The sequence below is a fragment of the Littorina saxatilis genome, linkage group LG1, assembly GCF_037325665.1.
Source record: "Littorina saxatilis isolate snail1 linkage group LG1, US_GU_Lsax_2.0, whole genome shotgun sequence".
NCBI classification, from domain to species: Eukaryota; Metazoa; Mollusca; class Gastropoda; order Littorinimorpha; family Littorinidae; genus Littorina; species Littorina saxatilis.
Genome location: NC_090245.1, coordinates 4,937,661 through 4,953,159, shown reverse-complemented (window position 1 = coordinate 4,953,159; position 15,499 = coordinate 4,937,661). Strand labels below are relative to the sequence as shown.

The window sequence follows — 15,499 nt, the reverse complement described above, 5'->3', positions numbered from 1 at the left end:
AAACGGACACTGTTGTTAACATGCTTCATTTTATTTGGACCAATTTTCTCTGAGCTTATCACTGTTTGAAATATTCCTCCCTTTAAATGGGACAGCTTATATGCATGCTGCTGTGTATGCAATCGCTATATGTGTCTACATGTGACTACACTCAGCATGCCTTGCCTGTCACTGAAATACAGTGGTCGCCGGTTAATATGACCACTTTGGGACCGGGATAAAATGGTCATAATAAGCGGCTGGTCATATTAACCGATGTTAGAGAAAACGACTTAAAAAAAATCGTTCTAGCTTTTCCTCGGCTGTCCGATCTTGGCGTTTTCGTTTCGACATTGTTTCCTCTTGAATCAGACTGAAAGATTGGTTGGCTCGTGCTCTGTTTGCCAAAAAGAGAGAGAATAATGTTCGTGATCGCTTTTAATAGATTTATTCACGGGAAATAATGAAAAGATCGCACGCTTTTTTGCCTTTTTTATGACGCTCAGTCTCGGGGAAAAAAAGAGAGAGAATAATGATCGCGACATTAGAGATCACTGAGCACTGATCAATGATCACTTTAGTTTCATTCACGAAAAAGAAAGAAAATATCACACGCCTTTTTGCCTTTTTAAAAAAATCGTATGTATTTCCCCCCCCCCCCCCCCCCCCCCCCCCCAAGTGATTTCAAACTGAAAAAGATGTTTGTTTATCATGAGAATGAAGTTGAAAACATCAATACTGGTTTACTGACAGTTAACATCAAATGAGCTCTTCTGCTGATCTGAACAATTGTGTCTGATTATTCACACATTATATGTACATATTTCACTTTTCAGGACTGCATACATTGGTTAATTACAAGAGTATTTGATGACATGCAACCATGTCCTAAATTTCATTTTCATTTTCAAGAGTATTTGTTGAAATGCAACCATGTTCTAAACAGGGTTTAACTGGCCATCATGCCCTATCATAAATCATTTGACTAGCAGTAGCAGCTTAAATGAAGACTGATTATGCAAACATAATTGATTAGATATGTACATATTTCATGTTATAAAAGTATGAGTTATACTGCTCACTACATTAGTACATATCATACACTGCACATAAAATAATTCTAACAATCTAAAAAATGTACATAAACAAGTAGCCCCCCCCCCCCCCCCTCTTTCATGTAATCTAAATGTTGTGAAGTACACTTCACCTTTATATCTATAGTCATAATTTCATAATTTGTCAAGTTTGCTATCATTTATAATGAATGTGGTGGTTTTTTTTCTGGTTGACCCATCTTGGGAGAGGGCTGGATGTATAAAAAAAATAATTAAAAAAGCCGAAATATGATACATATTCTTGCTTATCTGTTGGTGTTACCCTCAATACAGTAATAAAGCTAGCTCTCTCTCTCTCTGTCTCTCTCTCTCTAACAATCAACATGGCTACAAGAACACCAGTACTTGTACTCTTTTCAAAAGGGGGAGTCTTAAAAATAAAAGGGGGGTTAATTTATACAGTGTTTCATGTGTGTATTATAGTAGGGACTAGCTGTAAGAAAGGACCATATGGACCTAATGCTATCATCCCTCGGTAATAAAGTTTTCGAGTTTGAGTTCGAGTTCTCTCTCTCTCTCTCTCTCTCTCTCTGTCTCTCTCTCTCTCTCTCTCTCTCTCTCTCTCTCTGTCTCTCTCTCTCTCTCTCTCTGTCTCTCTCTCTCTCTCTGTCTCTCTCTCTCTTATGGCCTCTAGTGTATGTCCCTGCGCATCTCTGAGGTGAACACTAGCAAAGAGTTGTACATTTAAATCTCCATAGAAGCCAGTGCCAACAAGTCGCGTAAGGCGAAAATACAACATTTAGTCAAGTAGCTGTCGAACTCACAGGATAAAATCAGACGCAATGCAACGCAGCAAGACCGTATACTCGTAGCATCGTCAGTCCACTGCGCACGGCAAAGGCAGTGAAATTGACAAGAAGAGCAGGGTAGTACTTGCGCTGAGAAGGATAGCACGCTTTTCTGTACCTCAGTTCGTTTTAACTTTCTGAGCGTGTTTTTTATCCAAACATATCATATCTATATGTTTTTGGAATCAGGAACCGACAAGGAATAAGATAAAAGTGTTTTTAAATTGATTTTGAAAATTTAATTTTGATCATAATTTTTATATATTTAATTTTCAGAGCTTGTTTTTAATCCAAATATAACATATTTATATGTTTTTGGAATCAGCAAATGATGGAGAATAAGATGAACGTAAATTTAAATCGTTTTATAAAAAATATTTTTTTTTTACAATTTTTAGATTTTTAATGACCAAAGTCATTAATTAATTTTTAAGCCACCAAGCTGAAATGCAATACCGAAGTCCGGGCTTCGTCGAAGATTACTTGACCAAAATTTCAACCAATTTGGTTGAAAAATGAGAGCGTGACAGTGCCGCCTCAACTTTCACGAAAAGCCGGATATGACGTCATCAAAGACATTTATCCAAAAAAAAGAAAAAAACGTTCGGGGATATCAATCCCAGGAACTCTCATGTAAACTTTTATAAAGATCGGTCCAGTAGTTTGGTCTGAATCGCTCTACACACACGCACGCACGCACGCACACACACATACACCACGACCCTCGTTTCGATTCCCCCTCGATGTTAAAACATTTAGTCAAAACTTGACTAAATGTAAAAATCGTCAAATGTGTCAACATGGCTACAAGAACACCAGTACTTGTACTCTTTTCAAAAGGGGGAGTCTTAAAAATAAAAGCGGGGTTAATTTATAGAGGTTATGAACAGAAAATCTGAGAAAACAAGGTCTTAAAAGGGAGGGAGTCTTAAATTGGGGGGTCTTAAATTGGGGGGTCCACTGTATAAAAATGTAGAAACGCTTAATTAATAGGTTTGAACAAGTAAAAGTCTAAAACAGTCGTGCTGAAGAGGCATGAATTAATTTAATTTTAAAGTTTTAAACACAATGCAAACCATGCCTCCTGTGCCAATTCTACAAGCATTACAATACATTATAAATAGGTGGTCAACAGAAGCATGGAACATTTCTTTAATTCACTACATACAGTGGATTTTTGTCAATATTATTCTACATGTAACAACTTAGAAAGCTGGTACCCCATGAATTATTGGCAGGAGGTATGTGTGTATACCCCTTCCTTTTCTCGTCATGGGAGATAATAGCAGATAACTCTAAATACGTGTATTATTAGGATGCGGAACACAATAACACGAAAAAATCAAGTTCATCATCATGCACAAATCATTTTGCAGACAAGCACACCCAAGCACACACAGAAGCACATGAATACTTTAAAAGTAAAACCATACACAGTAAAACTTGAAAACAAAGCACGGGCCACACATTTGTGTGTAAAGTCAGTGCTATAACTCAATTTCATAGCTAAGAAACTGAAGAATTTTCTTTGGCAAAGGCAGCGATGAAATGTCTTTCTTTGCAATCAACTGCAAAATTCGATCTCGGCAGGCATTCTGAAGTGTGGTAACTGCAACACACAAAAACAGAAATCAGATTACATTTTTGCCGACATAAATCCGGTTACAAACTTACATTGCCTTAAATACTTAAAAGAAATTAAAAAAGAAAATTAAAAAACTTGATTTACATAGTTTTCACTAGTACTAGTACTTGTATATAGACAAACACTAGTAACAAACCATTACAATATTCATTCCAACTCATTTAACTGGATTGAGGAGTAACAAACACATATATAATCCATGACTATGACATGAGTATGATAACAAATCTAATCTTGGCCAGCCGTTTTAGTTTGACAAAACAGCTCATGCTTCTGGTTCAAAGTCAGAAATCACCTTCCCAAAAAAATACTAAAAAGGTACTTATATATTTGTTCAAAGGACCTTTCTGTTCAGCAATCACACATCATCTATCTGTTACTATTTTGAGTCATTTGAAAAAATAATAATAATAACATGTCCTGTCTACGGGTGGTTCAAGAACCATACAAATTTCATAATAAACTCAGTGTCACCAGTCTAAGCAACTTCTCTTCTTCAAATAATTGAAATATTTTAGCTGCATTTGTACACAGTTCTTCTTCTTCTTTCATGGGCTAAATTAGTAAATATCCCACGTCCACTCATGTTTTTGCAGGAGTGGGTTTTTATGTGTATGACCGTTTTTACCCTGCCATTCAGGCAGCCATATGCCGCTTTCGGGCATGCTGGGTAATTTCGTGTATCTATAACCCACTGAACTCTGACATGGATTACAGGATCTTTCCTGTGTACAAAACTGCATGCAGCGTTACAGATCATAAGAGTTTGCAGAACTTAAATTGAAAAGAAAACTTGAAACAATTTTGTTGATGTTTATTATAGATATGTACACATACTCACCTCCGTACAGTTGCACTATGCGGACTTGCTTGGTGGTACCATAGACATCCACCACAGCAAAGAGGGGGCCCTTGCGATAGGGAATCACATCATCGGAAGGTCCTTGGTCCTCACCATTGAAAATGAAGTGCATCCTCGCCTCATTATTTGTCACTTTGAACATAATACCAATGCGACTACCAACGTCTGTGGGCAATATGCTGTCCTGAGTAAAACCATCACCGCCACCACCAATCCCCGGCCCGTCTCTGGGCCCTAGCCGGTCACGCACATTCCTCTCTCTGTATGCAGCACGGCATGAAGGTTGAAGCATACTGCGGTGAACTTTACCACGTGGTGTCAATATCACATCTGTTGAGCCTAGCACAGTTTCATGGGAACTTGGATCCTCCTGGCTAGTCTGATTATTGCTGGTAAACATGCGATTGTGAGTTTTGGTGACAGCAGAGATCCACGATCGTCCCATGTTGGCGAGATCAGGCAGAGCATACTGCGGCAGCTCAAAGTGGTCTGCCAGGCACAGCTGTGTCAGACCCACTCTCAAATGGCCGCTCCATCCGCGCTCTGTTTTTTCAATCTCCAACAGAAATATTTCCCCTGGCAGCAGCGGTTTCTCACTGAAGACTAAGGCATGTGCGAAGCTGGTTTCACGGTATGCCACCATGTCATCATTCGATAAGCGTATGTTTTGCCCATGGTAAGGGTGGAACCGGGTTGTTGGCATCATTGGGATCTGAAACAATGAGTTATGACCGCAAGTCATATAATCTTAAGAAAAAGTTCTCATTGAGAACAAATCAATGAACTTACATTATCAAAATACTTATTAAACTAAGTAACGCACACACAATACAAAGTAAGCAGTACATAAAATTGAGAATATTATAAGATGTTTGGTGGCTTGTTGACAGACCAGCTTTTTTGTTGGTCCAAGGGGACCATATCGTCTTTTGTTTCATCTTTATCGACCAAGGCCGAAGGCCGCGGTTGATAAATATGAGACAAAAGGCGATATGCTCCCCGAGGACCAACAACAAAATGCTGGTCTGACGACAAGCCACCAAACATCGTTTTTGTCATCATTTTGGTTGTGCAACAAAATGCACAATAACCCACAGAGAGACGAATTTTTAGAATCCAACTCCGGGCCACAAAGCATCGTCACAGTAGCTCGAGATAACACGTCAACCTTGTAGCTTGTTGACGCTTTTCTTCCAGTCTGAAAATGTACAGAGCTGCGATCATACGTGTGAGTTCAGTAAGTGTTGAGCATATTTCTTTTCTTTTTAAGTGTTTATGACTTTTCGTTGTGGATTTTGCGATTACACTAAATTACAGAGATAAGTTGCAAATTGACCATGAGTCGCCGCGGTAATTATCAACATTGATTGGGTCTTTGAGAGTGAATGCTTACAATCGTTGTCCTCGGAAACACAAATCCAAAGCCGCGATGGTTCCACACATCAAACAATCAGCCTGATTGGCTTTTACTTTGACAATCCACGTTTCACCTGAAAGCTCAAACCCATTCACCACCTCGATTTATTGCATGGGGAACATGAGATTTATTTCCCAGGTGTTTGTGAATGAAAACTGTGAAAATGATGACAATAGTTTTTATATTATATACTGCTGCCCATCTAAATCTTCATGATTTTGCAGCATCCTTCAAATCCCTGAAACGTATAATCTACACCTTTACGACTGAAATTAATTCCTGAGCAAATAAAAACAAATATAAAAAGCAACCGATCATCAAGTGCCCCAAAGAATCAATAATCAGAAGAAGCCAACAGAAGGAGGGGGTGGGGGTGTAAATTGTAATCAATCCACTGCCACTGGCCTGTTTGATCAAGTTGTCAGATGTGTGCCAGTAATCATGCATTTCACAGGTATAAGTATCCTATACATTATTTACTTATACACGTTTCTAGTGCTCCTACCGATTCGTTTGGGTCTGCAAGACGTCCAAATGTGATTTTCTCGTTCAGCTCAATGAAAGAGCATCTTGGACCCCCATGTTGTTTAGAAAGCCCTTGTTCCGGATTAAAAACCTGGATTCTGTCTCACAGAAGAAAGCACCCAAGACAAGAGTGCAAAATACTGACCATAATTTTGGATTGACAAATTAGTCTAACTATTTGTTTAATCACAACAAGAACCTGTCTGGAGTTAGTTTCTTTTCATAGAACTGTGTATGACACGTGAATAGCTTAGTCAGATATTTACAAACAATAAAAGCTCCCCAAAACACAGTGTGTGAGCTATCCAATGTGTGATTGGTGGAAATGGATAACATGCAACCAATGACTGATAGGCTTACTTCTTGCCACCCACACACTGCAGGAAACTGAAATGGCGCTCGTGTTGTTCTGACTAGTGCAAGTAGTAGACTGAAGGTGTTTGTGCTGATTGAAAGTAGCACCGACATTCACAATGTTTGTTGCAAAGTCCATTGCAGTGGACCACAAAGATTTGATCCACGATGTTTCGTATGATTTTCACGGACGTCGTATGGCGACGTGTTCCAGTGATCAGACAGTAAAGGTGAAGCACAACACATCACATGTGACGTGTTCTTGACACTTCTGTAGAGTATTAGCCACCCACTCAATTCAAAGCTAATAATCTTGCTTGAAAATGTATGTACTCATAAAGCAGTTCTCCACTCTTGGACTACAAAAAGTGAGACGATAGAGATCTATGAATTCACCATTCATAACAATTTACATGTCTAGCTTGATTTGGGTAGGAGGACACATGCATTCATACTGTATAAGACACAGCACAGTAGCAGTACCAGTATCACCCTTTTTTGTGTGTGAGGAAGTTTTTGCAGTCAGGTTCATAAAGCATATTTAACCCCAAGAAGATTTGACAGCGATGAACGAAATGCAGCATTTGTTTTAAACAAGTAGCCTATTCAATGCAATATGATTATTTTAACCTTTTTTTCACATTACTAATTAAATAATTTGATTGCAGGTATGGGAGCAGGGGGATGATGGAACATGGCATTGTACTGCCAGCTGGAAGGTGAGTTTTCTGCGCTGGTTACCAGCCCTGATAGTGAAACTGCACTGGTTACTAACTCACAGTGCTCAGCGATACTCTCCAAAAACAAAAAAAAGTCCCGTGGAGTAATTATATATCAAAATTTTAGTCAATATGTTGGCCTGAAAGTGAATCTTTAAGATCAACACTGAAAACCAGTCATCATCGAGACTACATGTCGTTAGAGCTTGGCTAGCTGAAGACCAAGACGTTGCACACTAACTTGATTCCTCGGAGCATGTGAACGTAGAAGGACCTACATAACCTGTTTAAGTGTTTTCTTCCATTGTGAAATGTGACTGTGAGCATTGTCTGTCTGTGTGTTAATCAACTTGATGTCAGTTGTCACATGTATGCATAATAATCATGGTGCTGTATTTTGCAGACACACAGCGGGTCAGTATGGAGGGTGACGTGGGCACACCCAGAGTTTGGTCAGGTGCTGGCCACTTGTTCCTTTGACCGCACAGCCGCTGTTTGGGAGAAGGAGGCGGGCCAGAACCATTGGCTGAAACGCACCAGTCTGGTGGACAGCAGAACCTCCGTCACAGACGTCAAGTTTGCTCCAAAACACATGGGTCTCCAGTTGGTAAGGATTAACTTGTCTTGAAAAACCTTTGTGGTGAAGGATTGGGTCCCTCATTTTCAACGACGAGTCTCTCCCTTCTGCTCTTGGCTGGCACATAAAAAATTCTTTGGCTCACTTGACCGTTGACCAGCTTGTGACATATTCAAAATGTTCACACTTTGAATATATTATATACAGGGATGTTGTTACAAATTCACACTTATAGGACAAATGTCCTGAGCTCTTCAGAATCAATAGGAGATTTGACCACTTTCAGAAATTTCAATAGGACATCATAATTTTGTGCAAAACATTGTCCTTGGAATGGTTCCAAAATCATGTGCACACACACACAATAAACACATGCTTTAACACACACATATATAGAATATATATACACCAAACATTTGTGCATACATTGTTTTATTAATTTAATTCCAAATAGGACACACACAAAAATAAACAAACATCTAAAAAGCAACGAAAACCTTCAGCACTCTTTTTATGATTGTCTCACAAACTGCATGATGTGACTAGAAAATGAAATACTGAGAGAAAGAAAAAATAGTCCGGTTCAACACAGATTCGACAAAGCAGTATGGTCTTTTTGCTGTCAAGGTCTAACCAAGCAGAGTCAGCCATGAATAGTTAAAGGGCCGTTTCTACGAATTTCCTGTCGTGCCGACACCATGTCCTGTACAAAAGACAAAACTTCTTTTTCCGTGGTTGTCTCAGTTTCAGCGGCGACACTGTCATTGGCACTGTCATTTTCAAGAATGACGCTCTTCGTGTTTTCACCTGTTTTTGACTCAAACGTAGCACAGGATGCCGTTGAAATGCCAAAGATCGTCAGCTTTTGTTGATCTTTGGCAGGCTTTAGTTTTATTTCGGTGGCATAATTCAATGCGCTTCGTCAAAATGTATCGAACTGAAACCGAAAGCAGACGCAAGACTTAATAGTCAGCTGGAGTTGTCTCCAGTACTCCTACCTAACTTAAGTGTGCTGCAGACGGGGTTTACCCGAACGGCTCATATCGCAAACGGTTCGGAATTCCCGAAAACGCAAGATCAGCACTACGCAACTTCAGTGCACCTGTACGCGAGAGTGCTCTATTGCTTTTTGAAAATGCGTATCTTGAACGGAAAATATTGAATATCACGCTGTCCGAAGGCATGGAGTTCTTATCGGACAATGACAGCGCTCATTTCAAAACGATAGGACATCTGACCGCCAAGCGGCCATGTGAATCGGACATTTGAGCCTGTCAATCGGTCTATGTCCGATGTCCGACACCTAACGACATCCCTGTATATATATCAAGCTTCGGACTATACAATCCTGATGATGTGGGTCGTGTACAACCCATACTTTCTAAAGAAGAATTCAACGTAAAAGGTATGGGTTGTACATGACCCACGCAATTTGAATAGGGATAAACTTTTTCCTGGAGCTTTGATGAGTATCGGTCGTACACTACCAACGCCATCCGAATAGGGATAAACAACGCAAAATACCATCTTTATTTCAATATTGGTCGCATTCGGATTGTGCAGTTAAAATGACGTCATCCTTTATTTGTTTTTTAACAGATAATCCTTTAAAAAGTGGTTGATAGAAAGGTACTATGGTTTTACATGAAGTCTCAATCAAAAACTCTCAATAGTTTTACTATTTTTAGATATATGAGCCAATGTCAAAAGGTGCTGTCTGACAGCTTCGAAAATCAAAGTACACCCAAAGTAAAATGACTGGTGTTTTGAGTTGCTTAACACATTCAGTATATAGTTTCTAAAGGAGAAAAGGGAAAATCTTTCACAACGGCTGTGTTATTTGGCCGTTAAGTTGAGGCTTGACGAGTGTCTCTTGTGGAATGTAAGGACATAAACCTGATTTTTTCCATTTTTTTTCTAGAACTTTCATTTCTACTGAGCTCACATATGAGTATTGGGGTGTAGATTAAATATAATCAAGGTAAAAGCGCATAAAATCTGTATGTTAGCATGAATTCATTTATTGCTATCACAGTCACAAACGGTATGTGCTCCATACAAAAGTTCTTTAATTTGAGGTTTTCTCAGATATTGTTGAAGTCAAAGCTTTGAAACTTCACATACTTGTATGATTGTATGACCTCCAGACACGGTGAGAGAGTAGTTGACCTTCGTCACATTTCAAGGTCACGGCGGGGTCGTATTGGGTCAGAAAGTGATAAATTGGTATTTTCTCGAAAAGTTTTAAAGCAACAGCTTTTAAACGTCACACACTTCTTTGTTGAGATAATATCCAATCCTGATGCTCAATTTGGTTTACTCTTGTGAAATAGCAAGGTCATAGCAGGTCTGTCTTAATGAGGAGAAAAAAATGTATCATTGTTTTTTTATGTTTTTGGGGCTACATCTTTGAAACTTCACAAATTTCCAGAGTTTGATAGCCTACACACATGATATAAATATGGGTGACCTTTGTCAAATGTCAAGGTCACGGTGGGGTTGTCTTCGGGTCAAAAAGGGAATAATTTGGAATTTTCTCAAAATGCTTTGTAGCAAAAGCGTTTAAACTTCCCATACTTCTATGTTTTGATGATATCCAAATATGATGCGAGTTTGGTTCTCCCTTGTCAAATATCAAGGTCATAGCAGGCCGTCTAAGGTGAACAAAAAGTAAAAAGTATCATTGTTTTGAATGTTTTGAGGGCTACATCTTTGAAACTTCAACATTTCCAGGGTTTGATGTCCCCCATAGATGATACAAATATGGAAGACCTGCGTCACATTTCAAGGTCACAGTGGGGTCATGAAATATATTCCCAGGACAAGAAAACGCCCTGACATGACGAAAGACTAGTTGACTCTGGTCAAATGTTAAAGACACAGTAAACCTCCCGTAAACCATCAAAGATACTGTCGGGCTTTTACACACAGTACAAACACCCTTTCATTTAAACACTCACCGCTTGAGAACATCCTAGGTGCCCTCCGTAAAGAGCGAGCAATTTTCAAAGAATTTATTTTTGCGTGGTTTGAGCCATCGTGAACCGTGTGATCCAGTTTCCCTTTTTCACAATGTAGTCGTCAGTTAGTAATTTGAATGCGACTCGATGTGAGCTTATCTGACTATGCACGAAACAAACGGCTGTGGTTCACAAGAACTCTAGCGATGGCTTTTGACTGTTTAGAGGAATCGGCGATAGGCATAAACCGTCGTCTGCTACGAGAACCACGACCTTGCGTGACCCTGCTTCCGGGCTTTTTTTTTTCAAACTTTAAAAATTTCGAATTGTACTGATCTTGTCTTGATGAAAAAAGAATTCTTTTATGATTTAAGAATGTTTGTGTAACAAGCTGTCAATTTATTATTTAGATTTTAAATGTTAGGTCTAGCGCCAAAACGCACCACGGTCCGATTGTCTCTGAGACAATCCGCAAAATTAATTCTGTAAAAATTGCTCGCTCTTTACGTAGGGCACCTGGGATGTTCCCGTTTAGTGAGCGTTCACATGGAAGGGTGTTTGTACTGTGTGTAAAAGCCTGACAGTATCTGTGATGGTTTACGGGAGGCTTACTGTGCCTTTAACTCATTCGCTGCGCGTCGGAACTGGAATTCCGACATCTGTGTTTAGCGTTGGCTGCGTGCCGGCACTTGAGTTCCGACGGATATCACGAATTTTTAACGGTGTAAACGGTCCTGCTGACCAAGGGAAACAACCCCTGCAATGAACTTCTATCTGTCTACAGTGGTACCATTCACTGTAAACAGTTCCTTCCCTTAAATTGTTGGGATTAATAAAAATTTTGTTGACGGTGTGCGACCCACGTGTTTTGACTTTTCCAAGATGGCGGATCGTTCTGCTGAGACGTAGTAACTTGAAAAGAGTGCTAGAACGTGTTATTCAGTACGGTTCTGATCTTGACCTCAGTGATGATGATAGTGGAGATGATATTTTAGATTCTGGTGACGATTTTGTGCCAATGGACGATCATTTGGGTGATGATTCGGGCAATGCAAGTGTCGATCATGACATTGTGTATGATGAACCCATGACGTAGAAAGTTTTTTTGTTTTGCTTCAAATTGGATATTTTGCGTGGATATGAAGACAACAAAAGGTATGTACTTTCAAATGTTTCATATATTTTCTAAAAGAGTAAGTTTCAAACTTTGCAAAAACATAAGGTATGTAAGGTTATCTTGTGTTGTTGATTTTTAATATTTTTTTCAAAATGGCTCTAAATCGCGCGTTGGCAGGGAACACAGGGGAAATTTAGCTGCGCCTCGAATGAGTTAAGGTTTGTAATGTTGGAGTCTTTTTTTTATTTCTTTTTTTTTTATTTGTTGCCAAGCACATCATTGTGGGGCTTTTAATGAATAACATGCATCCGTCCACTCACAATATATTTTCTTTCATCCTTCAACATTTACCACTCAAAAAGTCTATAGTATTAAAATTCATGAAACAAATGAAAGGCATCTACGGATGTATAGATACATAATTGACCACACTCATTTGGAATACATTCTGACAATTCATTATAAAGACATCTTTAGAGAGACAGAGAGAGAGAGAGAGGAGAGAGAGATAGAGGGAAAGAGAGAGAGTGAAAAAGGGGGGGGGGGGGGTCAGGGGGGTAATGATGGTGGAGGTAACATTTACAATTGTTTTTATCAAAAAAAGTTACTAAATATTTGTCTTGGAACTTTTTAATCAAAAATAAATATTTCTGATCTGCAGTTGCCTTTCGAAGATAACAAAAAGAGGCATTGAAGCCTTGGTTTTCTTATAAATACTTGTGCACATTTTAGCAACCAAAATTATACAGTTTAATTCTTTCAACAGAGCTGCATGCATTTTTCGATTTTTAACTCCAAACATGATTTCATGCACAGTTAACTTTATCTGTTTATCCAACTGTACCCAAATATAAAATTCAATTTGTTTCCAAAACTCAAGCACCACTGGGCCAAAGAAAAAAAAGTGTTCTATATAGTCAATGCTATTACTACAGTGTGAACAAATATTGTCTTCCACAACTTTTATTTTACATAACATAATATTTGTGGGGTAAATATTGTGAAGTAATTTCCATTGTAATACTCGTAGCCTTGTCTCTTTAACCGATTCAAAACTCATCAGCCAATCTTTCTTGTCAATTTCATAATTAAATTTCCTCCTCCAAAATCCAATTGCACACGGTTCAACAAGTTTCATGCTTACTAATTCTTTTCTAAACTGTTGTGCGTTGTGTACTTTCTTACCACGATAAGAGGGGATATCCATCAAATCAATTTCTTCCTTTCCGTGCATCATCTTATTAATAACATTTACAACAACAGCACGAACCATGTTATATTTCAAAATTCTCTGTGGGGATTTTCATAAAACATCACAAATGAACTGATAGGAAACAAACTCTTTTCTATGTAAAACATCATATACGCTAACAAGACCCTTTCTTGTTGACATGTCCAATCTTCAAAATACAGTACATTTCCATCATAAACAAAATATTGGTTATTCCATAAAAGCGGATTAAATAAGTTATCGCAGACAAGTGCTGGTTTAGCTTGTCAACTTTCAACATTGGGTTGGTGCATGTCTCACAGAGGCACTGCAGAAAAGTCCGACTGGTAGACAGCAGGATGTGTTTTGGGCGCCTCCGTGCAAAAAGGGGTCAGAGATATTTTGTACAACGGATTTTCAGATTTGAACATTTCAAACAAGTCCTCCACTTTCTTGGTCAGAACTTTCTTCTGGATCATTGACACTTTTGACACTGTACGCTTTCCAGGCACATCGATTGATTCCCTGTCGTAGAATTTCTCCACTTTTGTGTCTGTCGGACGTTTACGCACGTACAGTTGCTTGAGAGTTCTACAACTGTCTTGATGTACTGCTTGTCGCTTGAGTAACGTTTTAATGAAATTTTGTTTCTGAAGAGACTCTTTGTCCCGCTTCCTGGAAATGGCATTAAATGCCATTTTTACTGACTTCAAAAAGCTCACTGGTCTTACGAGATTCGTCAGATTGTCTTTTTCTTGTTTTCTGTGGTATCTGTCCATTCTTATTTTGTTCAATTCCCTCTTCTGTTTATCTGTCATGGAAGATCTTCTTTTGCACTGCCGAACCTTAGCATTTTCTTTGGTTTTCTTCTTCTGCCTGTCTGCAGGTGTCTCCGCTTTACGAATTATGTTTTTAATAGCCGTTTTCTTCCTTTTTGCTGCAGTTAGCGGAGAGCTGTTTTTCTTTTTTTCTTTCTTCGCACGAGCCCTGGGACACACACACACACACACACACACACACACACACACACACACACACACACACACACACACACACACACCGCACATTATGAGTTGTAATGTTGAGTATCGGTATCCTCATATTTGTTGTTCTTTAATTGTCCATGCAATGATAATCTCGGTGTGAAACGGCAGGTCTGCAGCAAACGGTTTAAACTGAAAATTATTAACTCGGAGACGGGTTTTAGCGCAAAACATTGGGTAGTTTTTTTCCCGGTTTATTTCTTTAAAAGGAATTTTACATAAACACATTCCTAAACCTACCAAACTCTGACACATTTTGCGCGCTTGAATGCATGCGTGCATCGGTGCGTGCGTGTGTGTGCGTGCTTGCTTGTGTGTGTGAGTGCTTGCATGCGTGTGTGCATGGGTGCGTGCGTGCGTGCGTGCGTGCGTGCGTGCGTGTGTGTGTGTGTGTGTGTGTGTGAGTGTCCTCGTTACAGTCTGTACACTGAAAGGTAATCAAATTCGCATACTCAATTTTTAATTCGACTCTGGATTAGATGGAGACTTGACAGAAGATTCTACAGATTTGTAAATTACCTGCTCAACTGTTTACGATGTCTTGCTTTCTCGCGATCCATTATGCTCTCCGCTCGTCGGTCCGGTGTTCCCTCCAAGCCTTGCTCAATACGTTCTGTCTATCCAGGTAGGCAGCATACTCCTGGTCGGTTTTTTTTTCATCCTTTTTATATTTAGTCAAGTTTTGACTAAATATTTTAACATCGAGGGGGAATCGAAACGAGGGTATGGTGTATGTGCGTGTGTCTGTGTGTGTGTCTGTGTGTGTGTGTAGAGCGATTCAGACTAAACTACTGGACCGATCTTTATGAAATTTGACATGAGAGTTCCTGGGTATGAAATCCCCGAACGTTTTTTTCATTTTTTTGATAAATGTCTTTGATGACGTCATATCCGGCTTTTCGTGAAAGTTGAGGCGGCACTGTCACGCCCTCATTTTTCAACCAAATTGGTTGAAATTTTGGTCAAGTAATCTTCGACGAAGCCCGGGGTTCGGTATTGCATTTCAGCTTGGTGGCTTAAAAATTAATTTATGACTTTGGTCATTAAAAATCGGAAAATTGTAAAAAAAAATAAAAATTTATAAAACGATCCAAATTTACGTTTATCTTATTCTCCATCATTTGCTGATTCCAAAAACATATAAATATGTTATATTCGGATTAAAAACAAGCTCTGAAAATTAAATAT

General features: G+C 39.0%; 2 protein-coding genes across 6 annotated transcripts in view; one reads left to right on the top strand and one right to left on the bottom strand.

The window, feature by feature from the left end:
- Nucleotides 1-1,150: 1,150 nt before the first annotated feature.
- LOC138959850 (neuralized-like protein 2) lies at nucleotides 1,151-6,601 on the bottom strand. Its single transcript, XM_070331497.1, has 3 exons — nucleotides 6,312-6,601; nucleotides 4,369-5,101; nucleotides 1,151-3,491 (listed from the first exon to the last, which is right to left on the bottom strand). The coding sequence occupies exons 2-3, from the start codon at nucleotides 5,093-5,095 to the stop codon at nucleotides 3,370-3,372; spliced, it is 849 nt and encodes a 282-aa protein (XP_070187598.1). The 5' UTR covers nucleotides 5,096-5,101; nucleotides 6,312-6,601; the 3' UTR covers nucleotides 1,151-3,369.
- A 105-nt stretch (nucleotides 6,602-6,706) lies between these two features.
- Nucleotides 6,707-15,499, top strand: part of LOC138959809 (nucleoporin SEH1-like) — a 33,231-nt gene continuing 24,438 nt past the window's right edge. For all 5 annotated transcript variants that reach the window (XR_011453802.1, XR_011453803.1, XR_011453805.1 and 2 more), the window contains exons 1-3: nucleotides 6,707-6,915; nucleotides 7,354-7,404; nucleotides 7,808-8,011. Coding sequence is in view for 2 of the 5 variants with exons in the window: in XM_070331433.1 (XP_070187534.1) it covers nucleotides 6,805-6,915; nucleotides 7,354-7,404; nucleotides 7,808-8,011 (366 nt within the window). In the remaining 3 variants the exon portion in view is untranslated. The remainder of the gene's footprint in view (nucleotides 6,916-7,353; nucleotides 7,405-7,807; nucleotides 8,012-15,499) is intronic.